The sequence below is a fragment of the Engystomops pustulosus genome, chromosome 5 (assembly GCF_040894005.1).
Source record: "Engystomops pustulosus chromosome 5, aEngPut4.maternal, whole genome shotgun sequence".
In the NCBI taxonomy this organism is placed as follows: Eukaryota; Metazoa; Chordata; class Amphibia; order Anura; family Leptodactylidae; genus Engystomops; species Engystomops pustulosus.
In genome coordinates this window covers 211,561,690-211,576,777 of record NC_092415.1, presented here as the reverse complement: position 1 = coordinate 211,576,777, position 15,088 = coordinate 211,561,690, and the positions used below count along the sequence as shown (strand labels likewise).

The following is a 15,088-nucleotide window of genomic DNA, read 5'->3' as shown; positions in this document are numbered from 1 at the left end:
GGGGTCAGTGTGTTGCAGCCTCTCACCCGTCTTCTTGTCCATACTTGAAGTCTCCCGTGTAGTTGCGTCCATTCGGCCACCTCAGTGTTCCCCTGTGGGGGAGGGTTTTTAGATTTTTTATATATTATTTGTTATACCAGATTTTGTTAGTAATTTGATGTCCCCGGGATGTGACGAGTAGTGTCCCCCATGACGGCCCCCTGGTGGTCACATTGGTCGTCACCCCCAGGTCGCAGAAGGTCACTCACGTGCCGTGCGGCTTCCCCCAGGACATGTCCCCCTCATACACCGCGTTCCTGAAGCGGCCCTCGCTCCTATACGTGTACGAGCACAGACGCAACGTCGGGGGGTCACTGGATTCTCCCAATCTCCCCCATAAAGGGAAATCCCGTCTCCCCTCCAGACTCTGCCGGATCATCTGGTTCATCTTCCAGGACCACAGCACCTGGAACCGGAGCAGCAGATTGAGCAGTGACTAGAGGATCCAAGGGTAAATCACAGACCGAGCAGAAAACCCGCAACTATTATCCCCACCAAGTCCTGTGCCCCCCATGTGCCCCCCCTGCCCCCCCGTGCCACCCATAGCCCCCCAGCCCCCCCCCCTGTGCCACCAGCTCCTAGCCTCTGCCCAACTCAACCTAACTATGCGCCTGGGACCCTACAATAACCTGTGGAGGAGCAATGTCACCTTATGTTTCGGCTCCTTACAGGAAAAGAAGAATTCGTCCTCCGGAGTCACAACCCGCAACACCAGGCTGAAACAGAGCAATGGGGACAAAGTGATTGTATCCCCCCTGTACAGTCTCCTCTCCCCGGGATGTAATGGCTGATAACAGAGAGTAATAGATTGTATCCCCCCCCTGTACAGTCTCCTCTCCCCGGGATGTAATGGCTGATAACAGAGAGTAATAGATTGTATCCCCCCTGTACAGTCTCCTCTCCCCGGGATGTAATGGCTGATAACAGAGAGTAATAGATTGTATCCCCCTGTACAGTCTCCTCTCCCCGGGATGTAATGGCTGATAACAGAGAGTAATAGATTGTATCCCCCCCTGTACAGTCTCCTCTCCCCGGGATGTAATGGCTGATAACAGAGAGTAATAGATTGTATCCCCCCCTGTACAGTCTCCTCTCCCCGGGATGTAATGGCTGATAACAGAGAGTAATAGACTGTATACCCCCCCCCCCCTGTACAGTCTCCTCTCCCCGGGATGTAATGGCTGATAACAGAGAGTAATAGATTGTATCCCCCCTGTACAGTCTCCTCTCCCCGGGGTGTAATGGCTGATAACAGAGAGTAATAGATTGTATCCCCCTGTACAGTCTCCTCTGCCCGGGATGTAATGGCTGATAACAGAGAGTAATAGATTGTATCCCCCCCCTGTACAGTCTCCTCTCCCCGGGATGTAATGGCTGATAACAGAGAGTAATAGATTGTATCCCCCTGTACAGTCTCCTCTCCCCGGGATGTAATGGCTGATAACAGAGAGTAATAGATTGTATCCCCCTGTATAGTCTCCTCTGCCCGGGATGTAATGGCTGATAACAGAGAGTAATAGATTGTATCCCCCTGTACAGTCTCCTCTGCCCGGGATGTAATGGCTGATAACAGAGAGTAATAGATTGTATCCCCCCCTGTACAGTCTCCTCTCCCCGGGATGTAATGGCTGATAACAGAGAGTAATAGATTGTATCCCCCCTGTACAGTCTCCTCTCCCCGGGATGTAATGGCTGATAACAGAGAGTAATAGACTGTATACCCCCCCCCCCTGTACAGTCTCCTCTCCCCGGGATGTAATGGCTGATAACAGAGAGTAATAGATTGTATCCCCCTGTACAGTCTCCTCTGCACGGGATGTAATGGCTGATAACAGAGAGTAATAGATTGTATCCCCCCCTGTACAGTCTCCTCTCCCCGGGATGTAATGGCTGATAACAGAGAGTAATAGATTGTATCCCCCCCTGTACAGTCTCCTCTCCCCGGGATGTAATGGCTGATAACAGAGAGTAATAGATTGTATCCCCCCTGTACAGTCTCCTCTCCCCGGGGTGTAATGGCTGATAACAGAGAGTAATAGATTGTATCCCCCTTGTACAGTCTCCTCTCCCCGGGATGTAATGGCTGATAACAGAGAGTAATAGATTGTATCCCCCTGTACAGTCTCCTCTCCCCGGGATGTAATGGCTGATAACAGAGAGTAATAGATTGTATCCCCCCTGTACAGTCTCCTCTCCCCGGGATGTAATGGCTGATAACAGAGAGTAATAGATTGTATCCCCCCTGTACAGTCTCCTCTCCCCGGGGTGTAATGGCTGATAACAGAGAGTAATAGATTGTATCCCCCCCTGTACAGTCTCCTCTCCCCGGGGTATAATGGCTGATAACAGAGAGTAATAGATTGTATCCCCCCTGTACAGTCTCCTCTCCCCGGGGTGTAATGGCTGATAACAGAGAGTAATAGATTGTATCCCCCTGTACAGTCTCCTCTCCCCGGGATGTAATGGCTGATAACAGAGAGTAATAGATTGTATCCCCCCCTGTACAGTCTCCTCTCCCCGGGATGTAATGGCTGATAACAGAGAGTAATAGATTGTATCCCCCCTGTACAGTCTCCTCTCCCCGGGATGTAATGGCTGATAACAGAGAGTAATAGATTGTATCCCCACTGTACAGTCTCCTCTCCCCGGGGTGTAATGGCTGATAACAGAGAGTAATAGATTGTATCCCCCCCCTGTACAGTCTCCTCTCCCCGGGATGTAATGGCTGATAACAGAGAGTAATAGATTGTATCCCCCTGTACAGTCTCCTCCCCCCGGGGTATAATGGCTGATAACAGAGAGTAATAGATTGTATCCCCCCCCTGTACAGTCTCCTCTCCCCGGGATGTAATGGCTGATAACAGAGAGTAATAGATTGTATCCCCCCCCCTGTACAGTCTCCTCTCCCCGGGGTGTAATGGCTGATAACAGAGAGTAATAGATTGTATCCCCCCCCTGTACAGTCTCCTCTCCCCGGGATGTAATGGCTGATAACAGAGAGTAATAGATTGTATCCCCCTGTACAGTCTCCTCCCCCCGGGGTATAATGGCTGATAACAGAGAGTAATAGATTGTATCCCCCTGTACAGTCTCCTCTCCCCGGGGTGTAATGGCTGATAACAGAGAGTAATAGATTGTATCCCCCCCCTGTACAGTCTCCTCTCCCCGGGATGTAATGGCTGATAACAGAGAGTAATAGATTGTATCCCCATGTACAGTCTCCTCCCCCCGGGGTATAATGGCTGATAACAGAGAGTAATAGATTGTATCCCCCTGTACAGTCTCCTCTCCCCGGGATGTAATGGCTGATAACAGAGAGTAATAGATTGTATCCTCCCCTGTACAGTCTCCTCTCCCCGGGGTGTAATGGCTGATAACAGAGAGTAATAGATTGTATCCCCCTGTACAGTCTCCTCTCCCCGGGATGTAATGGCTGATAACAGAGAGTAATAGATTGTATCCCCCCCTGTACAGTCTCCTCTCCCCGGGATGTAATGGCTGATAACAGAGAGTAATAGATTGTATCCCCCCCTGTACAGTCTCCTCTCCCCGGGGTGTAATGGCTGATAACAGAGAGTAATAGATTGTATCCCCCCCCCCTGTACAGTCTCCTCTCCCCGGGGTGTAATGGCTGATAACAGAGAGTAATAGATTGTATCCCCCCTGTACAGTCTCCTCTCCCCGGGGTGTAATGGCTGATAACAGAGAGTAATAGATTGCATCCCCCCTGTACAGTCTCCTCCCCCGGGGTATAATGGCTGATAACAGAGAGTAATAGATTGTATCCTCCCCTGTACAGTCTCCTCTCCCCGGGATGTAATGGCTGATAACAGAGAGTAATAGATTGTATCCCCCCTGTACAGTCTCCTCTCCCCGGGGTGTAATGGCTGATAACAGAGAGTAATAGATTGTATCCCCCCCCCCTGTACAGTCTCCTCTCCCCGGGATGTAATGGCTGATAACAGAGAGTAATAGATTGTATCCCCCCTGTACAGTCTCCTCTCCCCGGGATGTAATGGCTGATAACAGAGAGTAATAGATTGTATCCCCCCTGTACAGTCTCCTCTCCCCGGGGTATAATGGCTGATAACAGAGAGTAATAGATTGTATCCCCCCCTGTACAGTCTCCTCTCCCCGGGGTGTAATGGCTGATAACAGAGAGTAATAGATTGTATCCCCCCCTGTACAGTCTCCTCTCCCGGGATGTAATGGCTGATAACAGAGAGTAATAGATTGTATCCCCCTGTACAGTCTCCTCTCCCCGGGATGTAATGGCTGATAACAGAGAGTAATAGATTGTATCCCCCCTGTACAGTCTCCTCTCCCCGGGGTATAATGGCTGATAACAGAGAGTAATAGATTGTATCCCCCCCTGTACAGTCTCCTCTCCCCGGAATGTAATGGCTGATAACAGAGAGTAATAGATTGTATCGCCCCCCCCCCTGTACAGTCTCCTCTCCCCGGGATGTAATGGCTGATAACAGAGAGTAATAGATTGTATCTCCCTGTACAGTCTCCTCTCCCCGGGATGTAATGGCTGATAACAGAGAGTAATAGATTGTATCCCCCCCCCCCTGTACAGTCTCCTCTCCCCGGGATGTAATGGCTGATAACAGAGAGTAATAGATTGTATCCCCCCTGTACAGTCTCCTCTCCCCGGGGTATAATGGCTGATAACAGAGAGTAATAGATTGTATCCCCCCCCTGTACAGTCTCCTCTCCCCGGGATGTAATGGCTGATAACAGAGAGTAATAGATTGTATCCCCCTCCCTGTACAGTCTCCTCTCCCCGGGATGTAATGGCTGATAACAGAGAGTAATAGATTGTATCCCCCCCTGTACAGTCTCCTCTCCCCGGGATGTAATGGCTGATAACAGAGTAATAGATTGTATCCCCCCCCTGTACAGTCTCCTCTCCCCGGGATGTAATGGCTGATAACAGAGAGTAATAGATTGTATCCCCCCCTGTACAGTCTCCTCTCCCCGGAATGTAATGGCTGATAACAGAGAGTAATAGATTGTATCCCCCCCTGTACAGTCTCCTCTCCCCGGGGTGTAATGGCTGATAACAGAGAGTAATAGATTGTATCCCCCCTGTACAGTCTCCTCTCCCTGGGATGTAATGGCTGATAACAGAGAGTAATAGATTGTATCCCCCCCCCTCTGTACAGTCTCCTCTCCCCGGGATGTAATGGCTGATAACAGAGAGTAATAGATTGTATCCCCCCCCTGTACAGTCTCCTCTCCCCGGGGTGTAATGGCTGATAACAGAGAGTAATAGATTGTATCCCCCCCTGTACAGTCTCCTCTCCCCGGGATGTAATGGCTGATAACAGAGAGTAATAGATTGTATCCCCCCCTGTACAGTCTCCTCTCCCCGGGGTGTAATGGCTGATAACAGAGAGTAATAGATTGTATCCCCCCCTGTACAGTCTCCTCTCCCCGGGATGTAATGGCTGATAACAGAGAGTAATAGATTGTATCCCCCCCTGTACAGTCTCCTCTCCCCGGGATGTAATGGCTGATAACAGAGAGTAATAGATTGTATCCCCCCTGTACAGTCTCCTCTCCCCGGGGTATAATGGCTGATAACAGAGAGTAATAGATTGTATCCCCCCTGTACAGTCTCCTCTCCCCGGGGTATAATGGCTGATAACAGAGAGTAATAGATTGTATCCCCCCCCTGTACAGTCTCCTCTCCCCGGGGTGTAATGGCTGATAACAGAGAGTAATAGATTGTATCCCCCCTGTACAGTCTCCTCTCCCCGGGATGTAATGGCTGATAACAGAGAGTAATAGATTGTATCCCCCTGTACAGTCTCCTCTCCCCGGGGTATAATGGCTGATAACAGAGAGTAATAGATTGTATCCTCCTGTACAGTCTCCTCTCCCCGGGATGTAATGGCTGATAACAGAGAGTAATAGATTGTATCCTCCCCTGTACAGTCTCCTCTCCCCGGGGTGTAATGGCTGATAACAGAGAGTAATAGATTGTATCCCCCCTGTACAGTCTCCTCTCCCCGGGGTATAATGGCTGATAACAGAGAGTAATAGATTGTATCCCCCCCCCCCTGTACAGTCTCCTCTCCCCGGGATGTAATGGCTGATAACAGAGAGTAATAGATTGTATCCCCCTGTACAGTCTCCTCTCCCCGGGATGTAATGGCTGATAACAGAGAGTAATAGATTGTATCCCCCCCTGTACAGTCTCCTCTCCCCGGGGTGTAATGGCTGATAACAGAGAGTAATAGATTGTATCCCCCCTGTACAGTCTCCTCTCCCCGGGATGTAATGGCTGATAACAGAGAGTAATAGATTGTATCCCCCTGTACAGTCTCCTCTCCCCGGGATGTAATGGCTGATAACAGAGAGTAATAGATTGTATCCCCCTGTACAGTCTCCTCTCCCCGGGGTATAATGGCTGATAACAGAGAGTAATAGATTGTATCCCCCCCTGTACAGTCTCCTCTCCCCGGGGTATAATGGCTGATAACAGAGAGTAATAGATTGTATCCCCCCCTGTACAGTCTCCTCTCCCCGGGGTGTAATGGCTGATAACAGAGAGTAATAGATTGTATCCCCCCCTGTAGAGTCTCCTCTCCCCGGGGTGTAATGGCTGATAACAGAGAGTAATAGATTGTATCCCCCCCTGTACAGTCTCCTCTCCCCGGGATGTAATGGCTGATAACAGAGAGTAATAGATTGTATCCCCCTGTACAGTCTCCTCTCCCCGGGATGTAATGGCTGATAACAGAGAGTAATAGATTGTATCCTCCCCTGTACAGTCTCCTCTCCCCGGGATGTAATGGCTGATAACAGAGAGTAATAGATTGTATCCCCCCTGTACAGTCTCCTCTCCCCGGGATGTAATGGCTGATAACAGAGAGTAATAGATTGTATCCCCCTGTACAGTCTCCTCTCCCCGGGGTGTAATGGCTGATAACAGAGAGTAATAGATTGTATCCCCCCTGTACAGTCTCCTCTCCCCGGGATGTAATGGCTGATAACAGAGAGTAATAGATTGTATCCCCCCTGTACAGTCTCCTCTCCCCGGGATGTAATGGCTGATAACAGAGAGTAATAGATTGTATCCCCCTGTACAGTCTCCTCTCCCCGGGGTGTAATGGCTGATAACAGAGAGTAATAGATTGTATCCCCCCCCCCCCTGTACAGTCTCCTCTCCCCGGCATGTAATGGCTGATAACAGAGAGTAATAGATTGTATCCCCCCTGTACAGTCTCCTCTCCCCGGGGTGTAATGGCTGATAACAGAGAGTAATAGATTGTATCCCCCCTGTACAGTCTCCTCTCCCCGGGGTGTAATGGCTGATAACAGAGAGTAATAGATTGTATCCCCCCCTGTACAGTCTCCTCTCCCCGGGGTGTAATGGCTGATAACAGAGAGTAATAGATTGTATCCCCCCTGTACAGTCTCCTCTCCCCGGGGTGTAATGGCTGATAACAGAGAGTAATAGATTGTATCCCCCTGTACAGTCTCCTCTCCCCGGGATGTAATGGCTGATAACAGAGAGTAATAGATTGTATCCCCCCCCCTGTACAGTCTCCTCTCCCCGGGGTGTAATGGCTGATAACAGAGAGTAATAGATTGTATCCCCCCTGTACAGTCTCCTCTCCCCGGGGTGTAATGGCTGATAACAGAGAGTAATAGATTGTATCCCCCCCCTGTACAGTCTCCTCTCCCCGGGATGTAATGGCTGATAACAGAGAGTAATAGATTGTATCCCCCTGTACAGTCTCCTCTCCCCGGGATGTAATGGCTGATAACAGAGAGTAATAGATTGTATCCCCCTGTACAGTCTCCTCTCCCCGGGATGTAATGGCTGATAACAGAGAGTAATAGATTGTATCCTCCTGTACAGTCTCCTCTCCCGGGATGTAATGGCTGATAACAGAGAGTAATAGATTGTATCCCCCCCTGTACAGTCTCCTCTCCCCGGGGTGTAATGGCTGATAACAGAGAGTAATAGATTGTATCCCCCTGTACAGTCTCCTCTCCCCGGGGTGTAATGGCTGATAACAGAGAGTAATAGATTGTATCCCCCCCTGTACAGTCTCCTCTCCCCGGGGTGTAATGGCTGATAACAGAGAGTAATAGATTGTATCCCCCTGTACAGTCTCCTCTCCCCGGGGTGTAATGGCTGATAACAGAGAGTAATAGATTGTATCCCCCCCTGTACAGTCTCCTCTCCCCGGGGTGTAATGGCTGATAACAGAGAGTAATAGATTGTGTCTCTTACTTGTTCTCTTCTGATTTCTGATTGGTCGCTGTGTCCATCCATACTGTTTGCAGGTGACAGATATGAGGTTCATTCCCCTTTAAAAACAAGATATTGTTTAGCACTGCAGAGGGTCTGTGACAGTGTATCAGTCAGCGCCGTGTACGGTCCTCTCCTGCGCTGCAGAGGGTCTGTGACAGTGTATCAGTCAGCGCCGTGTACGGTCCTCTCCTGCGCTGCAGAGGGTCTGTGACAGTGTATCAGTCAGCGCCGTGTACGGTCCTCTCCTGCGCTGCAGAGGGTCTGTGACAGTGTATCAGTCAGCGCCGTGTACGGTCCTCTCCTGCGCTGCAGAGGATCTGTGACAGTGTATCAGTCAGCGCCGTGTACGGTCCTCTCCTACGCTGCAGAGGATCTGTGACAGTGTATCAGTCAGCGCCGTGTACGGTCCTCTCCTACGCTGCAGAGGGTCTGTGACAGTGTATCAGTCAGGGCCGTGTACGGTGCTCTCCTGCGCTGCAGAGGGTCTGTGACAGTGTATCAGTCAGGGCCGTGTACGGTCCTCTCCTACGCTGCAGAGGATCTGTGACAGTGTGTCAGTCAGCGCCGTGTGCTGTCCTCTCCTGCGCTGCAGAGGGTCTGTGACAGGGTAACAGTCAGCGCCGTGTACGGTCCTCTCCTGCGCTGCAGAGGGTCTGTGACAGTGTATCAGTCAGCGCTGTGTACGGTGCTCTCCTGCGCTGCAGAGGGTCTGTGACAGTGTATCAGTCAGCGCTGTGTGGCGTCCTCTCCTGCGATGCAGAGGGTCTGTGACAGTGTATCAGTCAGCGCCGTGTACGGTCCTCTCCTGCGCTGCAGAGGGTCTGTGACAGTGTGTCAGTCAGCGCTGTGTACGGTCCTGCGCTGCAGAGGATCTGTGACAGTGTATCAGTCAGCGCTGTGTGGGGTCACCTGCAGGAGGACCAGGACATCGCTGAAGAGCAGCACGCGGTCGTATCTCCCCGGCGTCACCGTCACCAGGACGTTCTTACTGTCTTCCTGTAGTCTCCGGCCCGGGGTGCACAGAGCCGCCTAAAATACAGGGGTACAGGGGGTCAGCACCCCAAGATATCAGGACAGGACCAGCACAGGGGAGGAGCATGAACATGGCTGAGCTATAGGCACCGCATGTACCATACACCCCCTACACGTCTCATATACCCCCTATACATCTCACACACATGTATCATACACCCCCTATACATCTCACACACACATCATATACACATGTATCATACACCCCCTATACATCTCACACACACATCATATACACATGTATCATACACCCCCTATACATCTCACACACACATCATACACATGTATCATACACCCCTATACATCTCACACACACATCATACACACGTATCATACACCCCCTATACATCTCACACACATGTATCATACACCCCCTATACATCTCACACACACATCATACACATGTATCATACACCCCTATACATCTCACACACACATCATACACACATGTATCATACACCCCCTATACATCTCACACACATGTATCATACACCCCCTATACATCTCACACACATCATATACACATGTATCATACACCCCCTATACATCTCACACACACATCATACACACATGTATCATACACCCCCTATACATCTCACACACACATCATATACACATGTATCATACACCCCCTATACATCTCACACACACATCATACCCACATGTATCATACACCCCCTATACATCTCACACACACATCATATACACATGTATCATACACCCCTATACATCTCTACACGCATCATATACACATGTATCATACACCCCCTATACATCTCACACACACATCATATACACATGTATCATACACCCCCTATACATCTCACACACACATCATATACACATGTATCATACACCCCCTATACATCTCACACACACATCATACACATGTATCATACACCCCTATACATCTCACACACACATCATATACACATGTATTATACACCCCCTATACATCACACACACACATCATATACACATGTATCATACACCCCCTATACATCTCACACACACATCATATACACATGTATCATACACCCCCTATACATCTCACACACACATCATACCCACATGTATCATACACCCCCTATACATCTCACACACACATCATATACACATGTATCATACACCCCTATACATCTCACACACACATCATACCCACATGTATCATACACCCCCTATACATCTCACACACACATCATATACACATGTATCATACACCCCCTATACATCTCACACACACATCATATACACATGTATCATACACCCCCTATACATCTCACACACACATCATACCCACATGTATCATACACCCCCTATACATCTCACACACACATCATATACACATGTATCATACACCCCTATACATCTCTACACGCATCATATACACATGTATCATACACCCCCTATACATCTCACACACACATCATATACACATGTATCATACACCCCCTATACATCTCACACACACATCATACCCACATGTATCATACACCCCCTATACATCTCACACACACATCATATACACATGTATCATACACCCCTATACATCTCTACACGCATCATATACACATGTATCATACACCCCCTATACATCTCACACACACATCATATACACATGTATCATACACCCCCTATACATCTCACACACACATCATACCCACATGTATCATACACCCCCTATACATCTCACACACACATCATATACACATGTATCATACACCCCTATACATCTCTACACGCATCATATACACATGTATCATACACCCCCTATACATCTCACACACACATCATATACACATGTATCATACACCCCTATACATCTCTACACGCATCATATACACATGTATCATACACCCCCTATACATCTCACACACACATCATATACACATGTATCATACACCCCCTATACATCTCACACACACATCATACACATGTATCATACACCCCTATACATCTCACACACACATCATATACACATGTATTATACACCCCCCATACATCACACACACATCATATACACATGTATCATACACCCCCCATACATCTCACACACACATCATATACACATGTATCATACACCCCCTATACATCTCACACACACATCATATACACATGTATCATACACCCCCTATACATCTCTACACACATCATATACACATGTATCATACACCCCCTATACATCTCACACACACATCATACACACATGTATCATACACCCCCTATACATCTCACACACACATCATATACACATGTATCATACACCCCCTATACATCTCACACACACATCATATACACATGTATCATACACCCCCTATACATCTCACACACACATCATATACACATGTATCATACACCCCCTATACATCTCACACACACATCATACCCACATGTATCATACACCCCCTATACATCTCACACACACATCATATACACATGTATCATACACCCCTATACATCTCACACACACATCATACCCACATGTATCATACACCCCCTATACATCTCACACACACATCATATACACATGTATCATACACCCCCTATACATCTCTACACACATCATATACACATGTATCATACACCCCCTATACATCTCACACACACATCATACACACATGTATCATACACCCCCTATACATCTCACACACACATCATATACACATGTATCATACACCCCCTATACATCTCACACACACATCATATACACATGTATCATACACCCCCTATACATCTCACACACACATCATATACACATGTATCATACACCCCCTATACATCTCACACACACATCATATACACATGTATCATACACCCCCTATACATCTCACACACACATCATATACACATGTATCATACACCCCCTATACATCTCACACACACATCATATACACATGTATCATACACCCCCTATACATCTCACACACATCATATACACATGTATCATACACCCCCTATACATCTCATACACACATCATACACATGTATCATACACCCCCAATACATCTCACACACACATCATATACATGTATCATACACCCCCTATACATCTCACACACACATCATACACATGTATCATACACCCCCTATACATCTCACACACACACATCATATACACATGTACCATACACCCCCTATACATCTCACACACATCATATACACATGTATCATACACCCCCTATACATCTCACACACACATCATATACACATGTATCATACACCCCCTATACATCTCACACACACATCATATACACATGTATCATACACCCCCTATACATCTCACACACACACATCATATACACATGTATCATACACCCCCTATACATCTCACACACACATCATATACACATGTATCATACATCCCCTATACATCTCACACACACATCATATACACATGTATCATACACCCCCTATACATCTCACACACATCATATACACATGTATCATACACCCCCTATACATCTCACACACACATCATATACACATGTATCATACACCCCCTATACATCTCACACACACATCATATACACATGTATCATACACCCCCTATACATCTCACACACACATCATACACATGTATCATACACCCCCTATACATCTCACACACACATCATACACACATGTATCATACACCCCCTATACATCTCACACACACATCATATACACATGTATCATACACCCCCTATACATCTCACACACACACATCATATACACATGTATCATACACCCCCTATACATCTCACACACACATCATATACACATGTATCATACACCCCCTATACATCTCACACACACATCATATACACATGTATCATACACCCCCTATACACCTCACACACACATCATATACACATGTATCATACACCCCCTATACATCTCATTCACACATCATATACACATGTATCATACACCCCCTATACATCTCACACACACATCATATACACATGTATCATACACCCCCCTATACATCTCACACACACATCATATACACATGTATCATACACCCCCTATACATCTCTACACACATCATATACACATGTATCATACACCCCCTATACATCTCACACACATGTATCATACACCCCCTATACATCTCACACACACACATCATATACACATGTATCATACACCACTATACATCTCACACACATCATATACACATGTATCATACACCCCCTATACACCTTACACACACATCATACACACATGTATCATACACCCCCTATACATCTCACACACATGTATCATACACCCCCTATACATCTCACACACACATCATATACACATGTATCATACACCCCCTATACACCTCACACACACATCATATACACATGTATCATACAACCCCTATACATCTCACACACACATCATATACACATGTATCATACACCCCCTATACATCTCACACACATCATATACACATGTATCATACACCCCCTATACATCTCTACACACATCATATACACATGTATCATACACCCCCTATACATCTCACACACATCATATACACATGTATCATACACCCCCTATACACCTCACACACACATCATATACACATGTATCATACACCCCCTATACATCTCACACACATGTATCATACACCCCCTATACATCTCACACACACATCATATACACATGTATCATACACCCCCTATACATCTCACACACATGTATCATACACCCCCTATACATCTCATACACACATCATATACACATGTATCATACACCCCCTATACATCTCACACACACATCATATACACATGTATCATACACCCCCTATACATCTCACACACACACATCATATACACATGTATCATACACCCCCTATACATCTCATACACATCATATACACATGTATCATACACCCCCTATACATCTCACACACACATCATATACGCATGTATCATACACCCCCTATACATCTCACACACATCATATACACATGTATCATACACCCCCTATACATCTCACACACACATCATATGCACATGTGTCATACACCCCCTATACATCTCACACATCATATGCACATGTATCATACACCCCCTATACATCTCACACACACATCATACACACATGTATCATACACCCCCTATACATCTCATACACACATCATATACACATGTATCATACACCCCCTATACACCTCACACACACATCATATACACATGTATCATACACCCCCTATACATCTCACACACACATCATACACATGTATCATACACCCCCTATACACCTCACACACACACACATCATATACACATGTATCATACAACCCCTATACACCTCACACACACATCATATACACATGTATCATACACCCCCTATACATCACACACACACATCATATACACATGTATCATACAACCCCTATACACCTCACACACACATCATATACACATGTATCATACACCCCCTATACATCTCACACACACATCATATACACATGTATCATACACCCCCTATACATCTCACACACACATCATATGCACATGTATCATACACCCCCTATACATCTCACACACACATCATACACACATGTATCATACACCCCCTATACATCTCATACACACATCATATACACATGTATCATACACCCCCTATACATCTCACACACACATCATACACACATGTATCATACACCCCCTATACATCTCATACACACATCATATACACATGTATCATACACCCCCTATACATCTCACACACACATCATATACACATGTATCATACACCCCC

At 46.7% G+C, this 15,088-nt stretch overlaps 1 protein-coding gene across 9 annotated transcripts in view; it reads right to left on the bottom strand.

Moving 5' to 3' along the window:
• ALS2CL (ALS2 C-terminal like) overlaps positions 1-15,088 on the bottom strand; it is a 97,017-nt gene that overhangs the window by 43,050 nt on the left and 38,879 nt on the right. For 8 of the 9 annotated variants that reach the window (XM_072154537.1, XM_072154536.1, XM_072154544.1 and 5 more), the window contains 5 exons: positions 9,227-9,346; positions 8,297-8,373; positions 689-755; positions 249-445; positions 27-92 (listed from right to left, as the gene is read on the bottom strand). In XM_072154537.1, coding sequence (XP_072010638.1) covers positions 27-92; positions 249-445; positions 689-755; positions 8,297-8,373; positions 9,227-9,346 — 527 coding nt within the window. The remainder of the gene's footprint in view (positions 1-26; positions 93-248; positions 446-688; positions 756-8,296; positions 8,374-9,226; positions 9,347-15,088) is intronic. The other variant, XM_072154545.1, reaches the window with a different exon arrangement.